This window comes from Pristis pectinata, chromosome 23, assembly GCF_009764475.1.
Source record: "Pristis pectinata isolate sPriPec2 chromosome 23, sPriPec2.1.pri, whole genome shotgun sequence".
In the NCBI taxonomy this organism is placed as follows: domain Eukaryota; kingdom Metazoa; phylum Chordata; class Chondrichthyes; order Rhinopristiformes; family Pristidae; genus Pristis; species Pristis pectinata.
The window spans coordinates 26,711,152-26,730,484 of record NC_067427.1 but is presented as its reverse complement, the minus strand read 5'-3'; the positions used below and the strand labels follow the sequence as shown (position 1 = coordinate 26,730,484).

General features: G+C 40.8%; 1 protein-coding gene across 2 annotated transcripts in view; it reads left to right on the top strand.

The window, feature by feature from the left end:
* The window catches only part of abca2 (ATP-binding cassette, sub-family A (ABC1), member 2), a 417,188-nt gene that overhangs the window by 179,678 nt on the left and 218,177 nt on the right, over positions 1 to 19,333 (top strand). For both annotated transcript variants that reach the window (XM_052036764.1, XM_052036762.1), the window contains exon 6: positions 16,992 to 17,096. In XM_052036764.1, coding sequence (XP_051892724.1) covers positions 16,992 to 17,096 — 105 coding nt within the window. The remainder of the gene's footprint in view (positions 1 to 16,991; positions 17,097 to 19,333) is intronic.

The window sequence follows — 19,333 nt, the reverse complement described above, 5'->3', positions numbered from 1 at the left end:
AAGCCAGAGTAGCTTGCACAGATCCAAAGCATAAGAGGAGGAGTGGGCAGTGAATTCCTACAGTTCTTATAATTAAAATGTCAAGAGAGAGCCGAATGGTCCACTCATAGTAATGGAGCCCAGTGTCAGTGTATGCTGCAGATTGGATAGGCCTTGGAAGAAGAAGATGGAACAGTGCAAAATTTGGGTCAGTAGATCCAGAATCCAGTGATAATATGAGAAGTCAGTGCGTTCAGTTGGCCAGTAAAATACCATGGTACCTTATGCACTTGTGATTTAATTAAAGGAAGGTTTAATAAAAGTCTAATGTTATTCATTAAGCAAGAATTTTGTTAATAATTAACTACATGAGAAAGACATTTTAATTTAACTCAGCAAAATCATTGTCCAAGCTCATATGTTATTGATGTATATTGGTTTCAGGGAGGTAATCTCATAACAATCAAAGGAAGACAGAACAAGTAAAATCAATTAAAGCTATTTAATAATGCTCTCTGCCATTTGGTTGCATTTCAGAATTGGGCAGGTATAGGGAATCGGGAGTTCAGTAATGAGTTCAAAGTCCTATCACAGATTGAAGAGTTAGGTGTGTTGATGCCACGTAAAATTCTTATCTGTTCTATATACATGTTATATATAACTTTCTGCACCTTCTCTGTTATGTTTCAACTTGCAATGCAATCGGCGCCAATGATGTTGCAGGAGGTAGAAAGTTACCTGTGGCCAACTCGTTATTGGTGAATCACAGTTCCCGGCAGCTAATTTTGAACAGTCTCCCAGCATGTTTCAATAATTTCATTAATATATGCTGAAACTAATCGCTGTAATACATTTGCTTCTGAGTTAGAAAATTGTAGTTTCAATTCCCAGTCCAATGACTTAAACAAAAATTCCAGGCGCTGTTCTTGCACATTATTGTGGATGGAGGTGTTAAACTGACGACTCAGTTGAGCATTAAAAACCATCTGGCTCTATTTTAATAATGAGCAGAGGCAATTTCATGATGTGCTGTTGAAAATTTATCTTCAACCAAACTTACTTATATGCATCAGATGGTTTACATGGGATACATGGCAGCAAAAGAAGCCCAGACTGTTACGTAAACTCCACTTCAGCTGTACAGTCACACAGCACACAAACAGGCCCAAGTCGACAATGCCCATCAAGCACCCATTACAGGGTAATCCTATTTTATTCTCACCACATTCCCATTAACCACCTCCAGATTCTACCATTAACCTGCACATTTTGGGTAATTTGCAGCGGTCAATTAACCTGCAAGTGTGTCTTTGGGATGTGGGAGGAAACTGGAGTACCCAGGAGAATCCCACATGGTGACTGGGAGAATACGTGAACTCCACACAGGCAGCATCGACTGTCAGGATTGAACCCTGGTTGCTGGAGATGTTAGGCAGCAGCTCTACCAGCTGAGCCAATGTGCTGCCCTTCTCCTGTCTTTTCTCTCTAAGTATATGAGCTTTATCCTTTGTCTCTCCCTCATTTGATGATCCTGCCTCCCCGTGAATGTATCCATACTTGTTGCTTTGCTTTAACCATTCCCTATGGGAGAGAGCTCCGTTGTCTCACCACCCTTTGGGTAAATGGGTTTCTTCTGAATTCCCATTTGGATTTCTTGGTGACTATCTTGTATTGATGGCCTCTGTCCCACAAGTTAACGAATTCTCTTCATAGCCACTCTATCAAAACGCTTCACAATTTTCCAGACTTCTATTAGGACACCCTCTCACCCTCTCAGCCTTCCTTTTTCCGGAGAAAATAGAGCCAGTTGGTTCATCCTCTCCGGATGTGTATAACCCTTGCATTTCTGATATCATCCTCATAAGTCTCTTCAGTGACTGCATAATGTTTTCATAATTTGGCGACCAGAACAGTATGCAGTACCCCAGTGTGGGTTAACCAAAGTTCAATAAGTTTATCGTAATTTTTTTTCCAGCTCTATCACTCTGGAATGAGTCATAGTTCTTGGCTTGCTTCTTTTATGGCTTTGGTAACATGGAACACAATTTTTATTGATTGGTCTATTTGTGTTCAAAGCTCCCTTTGTTGCTCCAGCCCACTCAGACATGCAAGTTCCACGTAATAAGTGACCTCTGTTCTTCCTGCCAAAATGTATTATCTTGTATTTATCTGTGTTGAACTTCATTTGCTGTTGGTCATTCTTCTTGCTGTTTCATACTGGTTGCCTGCCGGATTTCTCTATGCTACACCAGTGACTACATTTCAAAAGATACTGTATTGACCAGAATTAGACATCTCATACTGTGTTCCATTGGTTGCTGAATGCCTTAAGACCTCCTGTGTTTATCATATATAAATGCAATTCTATCTTTTGGAAATCAAGTAAATTATAAAGTTTCCATATCAACTGAAATGCTTACCAGTATGTGGACCAAAATGTTCATTATTCAATAAGAAATTCTACAAGTTTTGTGGTTCTTTGTTTCTACAACTCTCCATCATGCTCCTAATTAGCAAAATGTAACTACAAAATGCTTACGAGTGACAGCTGAATATTGCAGTAACACTTCTCTTAAGAGATATAATTAGTGTTCTGCAAAATGATAAAAAAAATCTGCCAAATGTAGAAATTGATTCGAATTACATAACACATTTTCTGTGTTGAAAAGTACAAAAATAAGCAAGAAGTTGGCAGTTAAGTCAGAAGCTGAATGCGTTAACATAGAACAGTACAGTACAGGAACAGGCTTCTCTTCCGACCATAATGCCCATCTACCTAATCCCTCTGCCTGCACATGGTCCATATCTATTCCCTGCCCGTTCATGTGTTGGTCTAAATGCCTCTTAAATGTTGTTATTGTATCTGCTTCTACCACCTCACTGGGCAGTATGTTCCAGGCATCTACCATTCTCTGTGTAACAAAAAAACTTGCTGAGTAAATCTCAATTAATCTTTACCCCTCTCAACTTAAACCTACTCCCTCAAGTATTTGACATTTCCACCCTGGGAAAAAGACTGCCTTATCTATGTCTCTCGTAATTTTTATATACTTCTATCAGGTTCTGATGTTCTGAAAAATGCGCCCTGTCATTTAACACTGAGCCAATTTTTAGTGCCCGTTTTCCTTCTCCAACCCATGCTACCATGGAGACCTTGGTCAGTGAAACACCTCAAGGCTAGATTTCTTTTAATGCTCTCCTCTACCTCAATTCTCCATAAACGTCAACTCGTCCTTCATCCAAAGTTCAGCAGCAAGCATTAATACTTGCTCCTTTCATCTCAACCATCTGGTCCTGTGCCAGAGAAGGTCAAGTTCAGAATGTTCTCCTTGATTTTAGATCCATGCTTTGCCTCATTCCCTGATCTTTGTGATCTGCACCTGCTTCGCGTGACTTTATAACTGAGGGATTTTTTTTCCTCTTGCTTTTTCCATTCAAACAATCATTATTCTGAATTTAGCAAATGCATTGGATGTCCACTCTTTGTTCAACAATTGAGGCACCTTTCTTCCCTCCTCCTCTTCTGCCTCAGCTGGTCCTTCAGGATTGAGGATAATTTGCTCCTCCTCCAGTACTGTGGGTTCTGAGGTCACTGATTTTGAGACCTGCAATGTTTTTGCCACAGGTTGGGCAGGAGATACTTCGTGGAGTAGTAGGTGGGAACTTTGTGAGTCGGTGTGTTCCTTCTGCCATCTGTGCCGAGCTTCTGCTGCCTGAACTCGAGCTTCTCAATGCCACTACATTTGCACTTTGTCCACTTTGATCAGCTATGGATCAGGGAAGCCCACGAGTGGATGGGGCTGTGAGAACATCCTTGAATGTTTGAATGTTAAACTCTTCCACTGACAGAGCTTGGTACGGTATCTGAATCAAGTGTCAGAAATGCAAATGACGTGGCCTGCCCGACACAGCTGATTGAATGTAATTAAGGCCTAAATGCTGGGGATGTTAGCTTGGGAGAGGAAGCTGATGTTCTCTTATCCAGTTCATGGATTTGGAGGATTTTGTAGAAAGAACATTGGTGGTATCTCTCTGGTGTTTTTAGTTTCCTGCTGTAGATGAGCCACATCTCAGGAACATAGTGAAAGTATCTTTGTACTGGAGAATGGAACTGCAGGAATGTAAATTCCTACTGTACCATGTCTTTAGAACATAGAACAGTACAACACAGGAACAGGCTCTTCAGCTCACGATGTTGTGCCGAACTAATTAAACTAGTAATTAAACACCTAACTAAATTAATCCCTGCTGCTTACGCAATGTCCATATCCCTCCATTTCCTGCACATTCATGTGCCTCTTAAACGCTTTTATCATATTTGCCTCCACCACCACCCCTGGTAGCACGTTCCAGGCACCTGCCCCTCTGTGTAAAAATAAAAGCTTGCCCCCCACATCTCCTTTGAACATACCCCCTCTGACCTTAAATGCATGCCCTCTAGTGTTAGAAATTTCGACCCTAGGAAATAGGTATCAGCTGTCTACTCTATCTATGCCACGCATAATCTTATAAACTTCTATCAGATCTCCCCTCAGCCTCCGTTGCTCCAGAGAAAACAAACTGAGTTTGTCCAACATAGCACACGTACTCTAATCTAGGCAACATCCTGGTGAATCTCTTCTGCTCTCTCTCCAAAGCCCCCACATCCTTCCTATAATGGGGCAACCAGAACCATGGTTTGGATCGCAGGCATGCTTTGTTACTGTCTGTTGAACTGACAATATTTAGTGTGACAGAATGTTCTTCAAAGAAGTCTGAGTACTTCAAGAGGTTATGGTATTAATTCGAGAACTGGAAACTTACAGAACTGGTTTAGGCTTCAATTGTTTTGCAATTTGCAGACATAATTTACAGAGCTGTGATTTAGAAGTGATTTGGTCATATAGTTATGTTCCCAGGAGTGGTAATATATAAGGAAGGGTGCCATTGCTTGGTTGCAATGAGGAGAGAGATACTCAGATGCTGCTTCAACTTGTCTGAAGGTGTTTTGAGTCAAGTATTTTTTTTAAGGCCAGGTGCAGGAAGTGCTGCCTTACTTGCAGCTGGACTTCAAGATTTAAAAATTGAGCTGGTCTCATGGGATTTATATTAAAAATGCTACTGCGCAGCTTAACATTCAAGGCCAATCTGGTCAGCACTTTAGTTTTACAAAAGCACTTTCCAAAAGTTTGTGTAATTTTTTCACATAAAAGACTGGTTTTGTCTTTTGGGCTTTTAAGATGCGGACATTTTTTAAATAATGATTTTAGTGGAATAAAGAGTGGTACCGGGGACTACTGGTTCACTGTAGGAACTGTCAGTTCATTTCATTTCTCCAGCACTCATAGCTCTGAAACACCAGCTGCCAGTCAGCAAGAGAAAGCTCTGATGAGTCTTCATCAAAGTGACAAACTAGAGTATGATGCTTCTTCCAAAAATGGCAGTGATTATTACCGAGCATTGGATGGACAAGGTCATTGAACAGAGTTTAATTATGGTTCATCAGTGTTTACAAATGATGTAACAGTATAGGACTGCAGACTTGATATATTGTGTTGGCATCGCTTGAGAAAGCACGCATGCTCACTCGCTCTCACTCACACACTTATGCTCGTACACGGGGTTACACCCTTGCTCATGCACTGGCTCTTGCTCACACACTCACTCTTGCTCAAGCACTCACTCACATACTCTCACACACACACTCGCTCTGGCACACGCACCCCTCCATGTAATCTTTTTCATGTTTTGTACTTGTTTCCACTTGACCATGCAACCATTTTTAGCCATAGTACGCGTTGAATGACAATATTCTTAAAATGCTGTGCTTTGCGTCTTGAATAGTTTATCAGGAAAGATTAATGACACAAATAATACAGCTGGGAATACATAAATGAGGAGTTTACATGAAAAGCAGAGGAAGTAAAGATTGATGGGCTTGTGAATGCTGCTGCCTGTGTAGGCTTGACGTCCTTCATTGAGCTGGATGTATTATCACTTGATTTTCTCTTTCTACCGCCCCATTCAAACAGCCTTCTACTTATATCCATAAAAGGTGCTTGAAGAAATTAAAAAACTTAAACATTTCTGTGTTTCTCCAGGATTGTTTTGCAGCGATACCCTTTCTTTAATAACACTGATCCTTACAGCAAACAGCGTCGCATCTTTGTGATGGGGAATAACTTCTGGCTGCTGCATCTCAGTTGGTGTAGTAGTTGTTGGAAGGCTGGTCTGGAGTGACCTCAAGCACGGGAAAATTAGTGCTTAATCAGTCAAAAATTACTTAATCTTTTCTAGTCCTGTAATTTCAGAAACTGAAAAGACAAAAATCTCCCAAGTTTTGAAGGTTTTGTAGAAAGTGCAAAAGGGTCCTTTATTTTCACATTTGAGGGGTAATTCTGCATTTGTGAGGGTCTGTGTTTTCTGGTGTGGACTTGAGAGTGATCCTCTTGGGTAAAATTTTTGTGGGCATCTTTCTTTTGTGTTTTTTTAATGTATGTGGGGATTGCCTCACTGGTATGACTCAAGCTTTTGACAGATGACAGATCTTTTGCTATGGACAAGAGAGTGGAGTACTTGTACTTAGCACGTTTAATAGTGACTTGTTTCACAGGGCAACAACAATGAATACTTGGCTCTGACCTGAACACCCAGTAGAATCATTTACAACCAAATCTTTCTTCACTTCAAACAAGGTTTGCATATTTTCTTGGGCACCAGCTTCTAGAAAGGTAATACATCTGACTTCCCTGCCCTTGTAACCAAGAGATTTAGTTCAGGTGTCCTGTCCATTGTACTCATGAAAAATTGGGCCACTGCTCCAGGTGCAGATAAATCAAACCCAGTTATGGCTTTGTTTTGCTGTTCTTTGTGACCCAACTGCACTTCCATAGAATCTCTTTACTTTCAGAATGATGACTTCAGATGAGTGACTGGTGAGTGACAACCCTTTGCCTCTTCTTGCTCCATTACTTCTAATGACACCAGTGAATTGAAATTATTTGAGTTGAATGACCCCATGAGCATAACAAAGCATTTCTCTTTATTAAATCACAGATCCCATTTACGAGCTCATTCTCTAAACATCAAATTAGCTTGAACTACTCTTCCCTTTATTGCTAATCCTTATATAATTTTTTTTCCATTTCAGTTTAAAGATGTTATAATTCTGTCAAAATCATTAATCAGACTAATGAACCATGAAAGACCCAGCACTGAGCCTGGGACATTCATTCATCTGGATTTGTCTTGCTAAGAACCACTCATAATTTAAATAAACAATCAATTACTTTCCATGTACCACTTTTGTTTCCCATTTTAAGATAACTCTCCACATGTAAAGACATGGGAAATTGAGTAAAAATGTCTTGAATTGTTAACTCTTCATGACTCACACCTATTGAAAATGTCTTACTCCCTAGTTCCCATTGCCCATGATGAACAGAAATAACATATTCATAAAATGAATAATGTGTCATATATGAACAGTAAGGGGCTGTACAAATCAGGATAAAGTTAGCAGTTACTCAGAATGTAGGAAAATAATGAATCAAACACAACTAGCTAGCAACATCTCAATAAAAACAAGGGAGAAATCAGTAAGATTACTCCAATTTCCTTTTCAAGTCTTTGAACCGCTGTCTGTTTCTTCACACATCAGACTTTTACCACTAACATTTACAACACAAGTTGTTGAACCGCACCCCCCCCCCTTCTAGAAACAGTGAAAGTAACCTTTTTCTGCAAAGAATTCCTTTGGAGTTAACTCTGTTAGCAAACAACCTCGTCTAAGTGAACATATAATTTGCTTTACGATTGTACCAAATCATGCATTGCAGATGAATATTGTTGATTTTTAAAATGCTTTCTAAATTGCTATTATGGCTATGTTTTTTCATTAGTGGCTCTCTGACTGCTCAAAAACAATCAGTGGAAGAGTCTTAATATAAAGCAGCCCATATTCTTTACTATTATCCTGTACATAAAAGAAAATGAATATAAATACTTTAGTAGTGTAAAATCACATTGCAGAGAAATTTGGACATTCTGGAAATTTGATTCTGTTGGGTACTCTGTATTTGAAATGGATTTGAGCAGAACTGGAAGGATAAATGCATGTAGGATACTTAATCAAAATGGAGTGACGCAAGCACTTTAATCTTGTATGGTTTTTTTTGGTAAGCCCTCCCACGCTATAGATCTAAAGTATTATAATGATGGGGAGTTGCTCACCATGTTACATCATTCAATGAGTTAGTTGTGTGAAAGGTGCATATTTAATATTGCCTGTTTGCATTGATTAGATTAATCAGACTAAATTAAAAAAAAACATTTTATTTTGTTCAAAAGGATCATGTACCTTCAGTAGTATCCATTTCATGGAAGTAGGAAGCACTCTTCCAATATTGCACCTCCCACCCACTCTGTACTGGCTAAAAATCTGAACCACTCAGTTATGCTGCTGAACATCTGGTAGTAATAAACCCTGCTTTACACTTGCACTTCCACTTAGTGGCCTAGAAATTGTACAGCAACATTAAAGGCAGACTAGGTAAATGTTCTGGAGGGTGCTGTTGCTCAGGTGTGACATTCCTAGAGTTCTTTGCAGCACGCGAGGGAAATGTGGCTTTGGGATAGAGAGCTGGAGGGAGAGAGAATGAGCTGAGGTACATAGGGTTGATTGGGACTTGCAGTGGTGGTTGTTTGAGTAGAAGGAAATGGGCACTCATTGGAGGAGGTGGGTGGTGACTGAGGATTCTATTATGGGGTCGGGCAGCTCAGGAAATTGGAAATTGAGCAGTTGGGACTGTGTTTATCAGTCGGGGGAGGAGAGCTGGGACCATGGGCAATCAAGAAAAGTTGATCTTGATACAATTGGTGAACTGGGGTGAGATTGTCGTATGGATGGGATGTTAGTACCGAGGTTGTGTTGGGGGTCCTGAAGGGTCAAAGGTAAGTACTGGGAATAAGTTTAGTGGGGACCCAGTCCAGTTCAGTGCTTTTAAAATCTGGTTGCCCTGAGAGCACTCTACAATAGTTGCTGTTAGGACAGTATAAACAAACAATAGTAAAACTCTGATAATCTGCTGTCTGACCATTGGGAAATCCCGATGTTTCAACATCTGGCTCACCAGGTGATGTTTGCTCTACTCCCTTCCCTTTCACCACAATTCCTGTGCTCCCTTTAAACTTACCTGGTTCACTGGAACATTTATTATAATACTGTGTACTATCTTAAAAAAAGGAATTAGAAGTGTCTTGGGGTATAAATAAATAACGTCCAATAGTCCAGAAAATCTGCCAGTCTAGCAGCACCAAAGTCTCGAGCATGTTGGATTATCAGAGTTTTACTGTACCCCTCAATAGCTGCAAACACATCAAATGATACTGCTTTATTAGCTGCGCCACTGTACTGCTGGTAGAGGTGCTGATCCACACCTCCAGCGACCCAGGTTCGATCTTGTCCTCCAGTGTTGTCTGTGCGGAGTTTTTTTAAAATTCCAAAATAAACTTTATTTATCATAAAAGACAAACTATATACAACAATAAAACAGTGCAAACCTTTACATTCGTGTACGGATCAATCATTAATGTTACCTTTTTAATTAAAAAAAACAGCACTGATGCTGCACCGTGTGGCTCCCTGGGGTGCTACCCCAATCCTGTATTTACAATATTTAAGGGGTTTCCTCGCCTGACTCCGCTCCTCCCTTTCCAGTGGCAGAAGAACCCTAAACTCTAGTCCTTCCCAACCAAGCCCTTGTGTTGGCTGCGCCCAGCTTCAGTGCATCCCTCATTACGTCCTCCTGCAGCCTGGAATATGTCAGTCGGCAGCATTCCTCTACGGGCATCTCACAGTGCTGGGAGACCAAGTTTCAGACAGACCAAAGGGCGTCTTTCACTGAGTTGATGACCTTCCAGCAGCAGTTGATGTCCGTCTCTGTGTGTGTCCCTGGGAACAGCCCGTAGATCAGAGAATCCTCTGTTACACAGCTGCTGGGGATGAAATGTGACAAGGACCCTTGCATCCTTCACCACACCCTCCTCACAAACCTACAGCCTGCAAAGAGGTGGGCGACTGTCTCGTCCCCAGTGTAGAGTTTGCATGTTTTCCCTGTGACTATGTAGGTTTCCTCTGTTTGGTTTGCTCCCATATCCTAAATGGGTTGGTAGGTTAATTAGCTGCTGTGAATTGCCGATTGTGTGAACGTGGGTGTGGGGAGATTGTGGGAGAGTACATCATAAGAAAAATTAGTGGAGGAATAGTATTGCTCTGTGAGCCAGCATGCACTCGATGGGTTTAATGGTGTCCATCTATGTTACACGGAACAATGCAAATATATGATGTGCAAATCACATCAGATCTGCAAGCAGGACTCATGCTGAAAGGTGCCTCTTAAATTCATGGATTGAAGTGAAACAACTCCAAGGAGTCCACTTCAAAGCATGTGGCACTGAAATAAACAGTGGGATGCAACCAAATTTTGAGGTAGCTGTTATTCATTAGCCCAGTAATATAATCAATTCTCTCTTCTCAACAAAAAACAATGAAAAACACTTATATCACCAAGTATTCCCTGATTGAGCCAATGGAAATACAACCTCGTTACACTGACATCATCAAATTAAACTAATTTTCCATGTAGCAGAACCTAGCGATGGTACAAAGACCAATAGTGAATGGAGCTCTTGGGGAAGTTTGGGGGAAGGTAGCATCATGTAGGTGTTACCTCTGCTGCTTATTTTGCTGACTGTATTCTTAAATGCGTTTTGTTTTCACTGTTTTGGCTGCATAAAAGTGAATAATATGGAAATTTATGTTGGATTATTGAAGTAAAATGAATGAGTAGTGAAGTCATTAGTTTGAAAGGGCTATTGCAATTTTGCCTAAACCATAACCTTTTGAGTAAATGGAGTTTACTGTTTGATTCCAGACCTTCTGTGTCCAACCAGAGAATAGTTTGATTGTGCACAGATTGATTGCAAGAGGCTGGTTTTATCCCTTTTCCCCAACATCTGTTAGCCTCAGATGGAAAGACAGACTGTGCTGTATCCAGGTTTGCTAATGATGCAAAGCTTAGCTGCAAAGTAAGCTGTGAGGAGGATGCAATGTACCTACAAAGGGCTGTAGGCAGGCTGGCAAGAAGATGGCAGATGGAGTGTAATGCTGGAAAATGTGAGGTTAAGAAGAATAGAAAAATATATTTTTTAATGGCGAATTATTGGTAAACATTGGTGTGCAGAGGGATTTTGGTGTGCTAGTGCATGAGGCCCACAATGCAAGCACACAGGTGCAGCAGGGAATTAGGGAGGCAAATTGTATAAAAACAGAAAATGCTGTAAGTCAAGCAGCACCTGTGGAGGTCGAACCACAGTTGACATTTAGGTTGCTGACCTTTCATCAGAACTGGAATAATGTTCAGCAATCATGACTTGCTACTCGGGCTCATTTTTGCTTCAGTAATCAAACACATTTCTATATTATTCCCTGTTAAAAAGCACAGACAAATCAGTGAAGACCAAATGCATTAAAGAACAGTCAGCAAAACAATAAGCAGCAGAAATAACGTCTTAAAAGTTGCTGCCGTCTCTCAGCTTCAACGAGCTCCACTCGCTAATGGTCTTTGTACAATTGCTAGGTTCTGCTGTGTGGGTTCTGGATGTATTGCACACTTGGAAAACTAGGTTACTTTATGAGAATCGGTAGCATTAACTTGACGATGTCTGTGTAATGTTATGTGGCTCAATCAGGGAATATGGTGAAACAAGCTTAGAAATAAGTGCTTTTCTTTGTTCATTGTTGGAGAAGGGAGAGAGATGGCAAGAACAAAAGTAATGTCTGTGATATGTTGGAGACCAAGATTGTCCAGGTGATACACATAATGTTTCAAAGAGGGTGACAAATGATTGTTAATCACAGCTGATCTGTCTGGAGCAATGTAAATAGAAGGAGAGGGGGAGAGAGAGAAAACAATCCTGGCACTGTGAGGTGCAGAACAAATAGTTGCTGGAAATGTCAAATAAAAGAGAATGTTGGAAATATCTGATCGGGTATCATGTGAGAAAGACTGAGTTAATATTACAGGTGACACGAGGTTTTGCAGATGCTGGAATCTGGAGCAACACAGACAAAATGCTGGAGGAACTCAGGTCAGGCAGCATCTGTGGAGGGAAATAAACAGTCACCGTTTCGGTTCGAGACGCTTCATCAGGACTGGGGAATATTACAGGTGGATGGCTTTATGTCAGAGCTTGCCAGTTCTGACACAAATATAAAAGCCTGGTTATCTGAGACTGTTGAATTCAATATTAAGTCCTAAGGGCTGCAAGATGTCTGGATGGAAGATGAGTTGCTGTTCTTTGAGTTTACGCTGGGCCTTGTTGGAACAGTGTAGGTGGTTAGAAGCCAGGGTGGGATGGAGAATTAAGGTGACTGGAAATTCAGACAGAGGGTATGATGGCTTTCTTTGCAGGGGGATTGGAGTATAAAAGGGAATCTTGCTGTGATAGCACAAAATGCCTCTGAGATCTTGCTGCAGTTAAAACATGCAGTGTAGGTCCCTGTACCTGTGAGGTAAGAGGGTTGCCACGTGGGGAGAGAATGTTGGGCTGAAGTTTAGAAGAATGAGAGCTGATGACATACAAGATCTTGGAGGAATTGACAGGGTGGATCCCTGGTAGTTGTTTGCCGTGGTTCAAATTACTAGATTAAGGGGGCATAGCCTGACATTAAGGACATTAAGCAAGACAAAAGTAGAGATCTCTGTGCAAGTGATTGTCAATATTTGAAGCCCTCTACTTAAGAAAGTTCTGGATATTCAGTTGTTGAATAGGATCAATATATAATGGAATCACAAGGTGTGGGTGATGGGTGGGAAGGTGGACTTGAGCACAGGTTCAGCCATAATCTTGTTGAATGCTGAATTAAGCTTGAGAGACGTTATGGTCCACTTTAATTATGTTTGAGAGAAGACTTCCTGGGGGTGCTAAGTGTGGTTTTTCATCACTTCATTGCAATTGTATTTTCCAAAGGGTTTACTTCTTCAGATATTTCCTTAGATCATGGTTGAATTGTAGAGCTCAAAATAATATACAAATATGACCATTTTACCAATCCATAGGGTGTGGCAAATAAAACAAATTTAACTCCACTTTGGAGCTCCCTGATCAGTTTGACATCAAACAGTTATTATCTGATCTGTTAAGGACCTTCCCATGTTTGGCAAAAGACTAAACCCAGCTAAAAATGTAGTTATTTCAATTGTGCTAATGATTTACTGAATAATGGATAGTGTTAAAGTCATGCTCAAAAGCTGGCTGCAAAATCATGCTGTTTCTCTGATTGAGGAAGAAGGCAGACTCATACTGGGTTTGATGTGTCCTGGAGCAGTTGTCACAGTAAATAGTTTTTAAAAATCATACACTGGTTAAAACACTAAAAATATTGCATGTGCGGTTGCTGTTATAACTGGCTCACTATACCTTTCATAGTGAAATTTCTTAGTTGTACTTTGGGGTTGTAGCCTTTCCCATTGTAATATATGACCAAATGCTTCACAGGTGTATTGTTTAAAGAAGAACGTGAGTGGCACTGATGCACTGTAAATAAAATGTACTGTTTTGATTGCACACTGAACGTAGAGAGAGAGATATAGACTGATTGTATTGTATTTCTTGTATATATGTTTTATGAATAAAGTATATTTTTGAAATGAAAAAAAAACAATTGTCATAGTAAAATAAAGGAGCTGGTGGAGAAGGAAACTGGGCTGAAATCTAAAATGACTCAAATCAAATTAGTTCTAATTCACAATCTTGACCCAAAATCACCCTGCCCACAATTTGGTGATAAACTAATGTCTTGTGATAGATTGTATAGTGTTGGTATTCAGGGGATCCTGGGTGTTCTACATGAATCACTGAATGTTAGCGTGCAGGTAAAACGAACAATGAAGAAGACAAACAGTGCATTGGGCCTTATTGCAGGAGGATTGAGTACAACAGTGGAGTTGTCTTTTTCCAATTATGTAGAGCCCTGGTGACGTGCATCTGCAGTATTGTGCACAGGTCTAGTCGTCCGACTCCAGGAAGGGTTTATTTTAAGTATATATAAATGACTTGGATGAGAATGTATGGGGTATGATTAGTGAGTTTATGCATGACAGGAAAGTTAGTGGAGTCATAGATTGCGCAGAAGGATGCTTAAGGATACAGCTGGATATAGATCAGCTGGAAAATTGGGCAGAATGGTGATAGGTGAATTTAATCCAGACAAATATGAGGTAATGCACTTAGTGAGGTCAAATTCTGCTAGAACATATAAAGCAAATGGCAGGGGCCTTGGAGTCATTGTGAAGGTGATTGTCTAAGGATACAGCAAGACAGCTCAGCTGAAAAGTTGGGTGGAGCAGTGGTAGGTGGAATTTAATCTAGACAAGTGTGAGATAATGCACTTTGGGAGGTCAAATGGAGTAAATGGCAAGGACCTTACAAGTGTTGATGTACAGAGAGACCTTGGGGTGCAAGTTCGTAGTTCCCTGAAAGTGGAACACAGATGGATCGAGTAATGAAAAAGGCGTTTGGTATGCTTGCATTGTAGACTGAGATATTGAGTATGAAACTTGGGACAATATGTTGCAATTGTACAAAGCAATATTTAGACCACAATTGGAGTATTGTGTACATTCTGTTCACCACACTACAAGAGGGATGTGGTAGCAATAGAGAGAGTGCAGAAGAGATTCACCAGATGTTACCTGGAATGCAGGGCTGTAGTTGTAAAGGCAGTTTGAATAAGCCTAGGGAAGGGGTAACTGGGGAAAGGGAGAAGGCAAGAAGTGGACAGGGGTGGTGAGATATGATGCCTCTCCTCCACTGTCCGTCAGGAGGGAGGAGCAGGAAGAGTTGCACTTTGTGAAAGGGTGCAGTTGAATGAGGCAGACATTTCGATGATTCAGCTGCTCTTCTTTCCAGTTGTTGCAAGTTTCCTGAGCTATGGGGAACTTGGCCGGCCAGAATTAAACTTGGGTCATTATCTCAATTGCACTGTGAGATTTACGTTCAGCTATTCCTCAATATATGAACCCTCTATTTATTCATTTTCACTCTAGTGCCATTGATACTTTGGGTTACATGCCCTCTATTTTTTGCAAATCTTTTCATTATAAAGAGGAGTGCCCCACGTACTCCACAGTACACTGTACCAAAATAACCACAATGCATCTTGCCCAGCCTTTCCAATTTTCAAAATTCTACCTCATGAAATATCTTACAGGAACAAAAATCCTTCTTTAAATTGAGTGGCTGTATTATAGTGAGATATGACATGGATATGCCAACTCTGCATGCTACATAAACTGCCACTGTTTTGTATGCAAACAGTGAGTTGTGGGTTGTATTACAAATGGTTAAGCACCAAGTAGTATTTGGTAGTGGAATTTAAGGCCTTATGTAGGACTCATTATGGATCGTGCAATGTCATGCCATTGGGCACAGAGCAGGTCTAATCCACATTGAATCTATGGGCCACATTTGCTTCAGCCATTGGGAGAATTTGTTACTTCCTGCGATTTTTATAAGTTGCCCAATTTGTTTGATTAACATTGTCATCGGATCACATTGTGGAATGTGCTGAGCATTCTAGTGAACAGTTGAACCATGCATTCTTAAAGCTGCAACACCTCAGTCTAGCTGAATAAGTAGTACTATTTTTTGTCCCAGTTGTGCAATTTAAGTTACTGAGCGATCCTTCGTAAAAGTTTACATGTTGAAGATTTTATGAAAGAAGTTGATCTGGATTATTTTGGTGCTTCCGTTAGTCCCTGCTTTCCATTCGGTGGATTAGCGGATTAGGAAATGGTCAGTGGTGTGAGCAAGTGAGCAGCATGTTTCAGACATCCTCAGCATCAACAATACTGTTCTTGCCTCACAGAATCATAGGAATCAGGCCTTTTTGGCCCAACTCGTCCATTCCAAACAAGGTGCCTGCCTGAGCTAGTCCCATTTGACTGTCTTTGGCCCATATCCCTCTAAACCTTTCCTATCCATGTACCCGTCTGAATGTCTTTTAATCTTAATCTCACTTTCTGTGAGATTATTCCAATCCTGGTTCTGGCTGGCTTCTCTTAAACTTCCCTCCATTCTGTCCAAAGCTTTGCTGTCATCAAAATGGAGAGAGAGGGGAGAGGTACAACATGGAAACAGGCCATTCAGCCCACTAGGATCCACATCAACCGTCCATCTATACTAATCTCACATTAAACCCATTTTCCATTCTCCCTACATTCTCATCAGCTCTCTCCAGATTTTACCACCCACCATCATTAAGGGTAATTTACAGTGGCCAATTAACCTGCCAACCCACACGTGTTTGGGATGTGGGGGGAAAATGGAGCAGCCAGGAGAGATCCCATGTGACCACACAGAGAACGTGCAAACTTCATGCAGACAGCACCAGAGGTCAGGAATGAACTTGGGCCTTTAGCACCATGAGGCAGCGGCTTTATTCCACATCATTCCATATCCTACAGTTCAGATGTCCTACTTCTGTAACCATGCATTTGATGCCCCAGTGTTTTTCTGACTGTGATCCTGCATGCATTGCTCCTCCCATGAAGGTGTCAGTCACCCATGCCATATTAGCTTGAGTCTAATATATATATGTCAGAAATCACGGGTGAGATAGCATACCATTAACTTAATTTTAACTGGGCAAAGTGTTTGTTTCAGATCTTAAAGTAGTCCACAGTAAATACTGCTCCTACTCAATAGAATCATACATGAGGAAGAACAGTGAAATGCCCTCAGTATAAATTGTGAATCCACCAGCCAAATGCTTAAAACCACAAGATGACACGGAATAGTTATGCTGCAGGCAGTGTTGCACTTTAAATATTTAAAGACCTGAGGACAAATATCTTCACATTGATAAACCATTATTAAGGTCAAATTCAATGTGAAAATGTACAGTATCTTTTCGCGGTAATTAATCTTGTCGAGCATTTAATTAATTCTCTTGGCCTGATTGTTTCCAGGTATTCCGCCTTTGCTTTGGATCGTATCCATCAGCTGTAGACAGCGAACTGGACAGTGATAATTGGGATGCGTTTAGTGCTGGAGAGAAACTTCTACGGTTAGAGGTAAAGTCTCTTTGTATCCTACAGTTGGGGCAGAGTTAGACTGAAAATAGGATTTACTCCACCATTTGAAGTAGCATATACAGTAAAACTCCATTAATCCTGCATTGGGCTAGCAGATTTTCTGGACTATCAGCTATTATTACTTCAGCTTACTTTTAATTCACTTTTTAAAAAAGATATTACATCGTCACATTTCAGTGAACCAGGTAAGCTTCAGTGAAGCACCACCGACAGAACTAAGTGGGTTTAAAGGGAGTGTGGGATACAGGATCCCGAGGGGAGCGCGGGAACTGAGGCCCCAGTGAGTGGAAATTGCAAACATCACCTGGTGAGCCCGATACTGAACCATCAGGATTTCCAAATGGTCAGACAGCAGGTGGTCAGAGTTTACTGTATAACATACATTGAAGGTGTCTTTGTCTTTGTAGACGATCCTTCATCATGCCCTCTTGGGCCACCATTCTCCTTGGCTCCTGTCTCACCACTCTTTCCTCTTTATACTGGCTATCTCCCCCTCCACTCTCAGTCCTGCAGGTACTGACCCGGAACATTGACAATTCCTCTCCCCCCACTGATGTTGCTCGAACTGTTGAGTTCCCTCAGCAGATTGTTTGTTGCTCCAGATTCCAGCATCTACAGTTCTCTTGTGATCCCACTCTCTTCTTACCCAGGGTCTGAGCGAACCAGTGCATGCTTATGATCCCACTTGCAGGGTAGCATCAGCTTGCAATCCTACAGAAATAATGATGTAACCAATCTACTCATCTGGGTTACCTGAAAGAGAAAAAGAAATGAAATAAAAGAGAAATTCTGAAAACATTCAACAGGTCAGGAAACATCTGTGTAGAAAGAAACAGAGTTAACGTTTCAGATCGATGACCTTTCATCATTAAAGGTCATTGACCTGAAATACTAATGCTATTTTTCTCTTCACAGATTCTGTCTGACCAGATGAGGAAGGATTTTTTTTCCTTTTACGGTCGTCTAAAATCAATACTCCTCTGAATTACTTTGATATAGTTCCCTCTTGTGTGTACTGACTGAAATGGGAGATGACAACAAGGCTGAGATTACTGGAGGATACCTCAGAGGTGTTTAAGATTCAGAAAGATTAGGATGGAATTGTTAGAAACAGACCGTTTCCAAAGATGAAGGAGTCCAGAAAGGCCAGCTGCAAATCTTGTCTTACGTGCAAGAGATTTAGGATAAATAGCAAGAGAAACCTTTTTTAAAACTCTGGTTTGTCCATTTGTAGATTGTTCTCTGGGAGCAGGTGATTGAAACAGATTATGTCATTGAAAATTAAAAATGGGTTTTAGTGAATGGTTGAAATTTTAGGGACGATGTCATGGAGACATGGGATTATAAATACTGCTATTGTAAAGAATGTAAGATATAGGAGCAGGAGTGGGCTTCTAGCCCTTTAGTCTGTGCCAGCTTGCAATGAGGTCAAGGCTGATTTGCCTCATCTCCTCTTTTCTGCTGTGCCCTTCAGTGCTCTAACCCAAATTTTTGTGTAATTTAGTCTTAAGTAAATTCAGTGACAGCCTCCAAAGCTCTCTGTTGCAGAGAATGTCAAAGATTCTTCATGGTCTGAGAATAGAAATTCCCCCTTGACTGTGTCTTACGTGGGCAACCCTTTAGTCTGAGCCTATGTCTCCGAGCTCAAACGTCTTCCCAGCATCCGTCTCTTCAAGCCCCTTCATTGTAATATAATCACCTCTCATTCTTCTAAACTCCAGTGAGTCTAGGCCCGGTCTGTAAAGTATAAACATCAGTAACTCAATGGAATGGCTGGTTAGGCACCTTATAAATTGAAGATGTTGTAATAAGATTGTGGAGTGTGTCATATCTGAAGAGGGAGTGAAGCCTGACCCAAGAAAGACGTCAGCCATTAAAAACAAGGGTTCTTGGCAGGTTTATAAGGACAAAGTATTGTGTTTGTTTTTCTTGGGATAAAATACTCCTCAAATTTTTCCATTAAGGTGCCCAACTTGAAAGCTGTTGTAGATGTCCAAAGCATCTTCGCCAATCACGTGCAGAAAAATAGACGCTTTCAATTTTTCATCATTCTTCCCACTCCACTAGCATCTAAATATATGTTGAATCGCTGTTTGAAGCGTTTCCAATTATCGGCTAGATTGCCAGTAAACTGCATAGGCTTGAGAGGACTTAGCTTATCCATAACGGGAACTCTTGGCCTCTCACCTGAGTCTCTCTTGGCAAATCTGGTGACT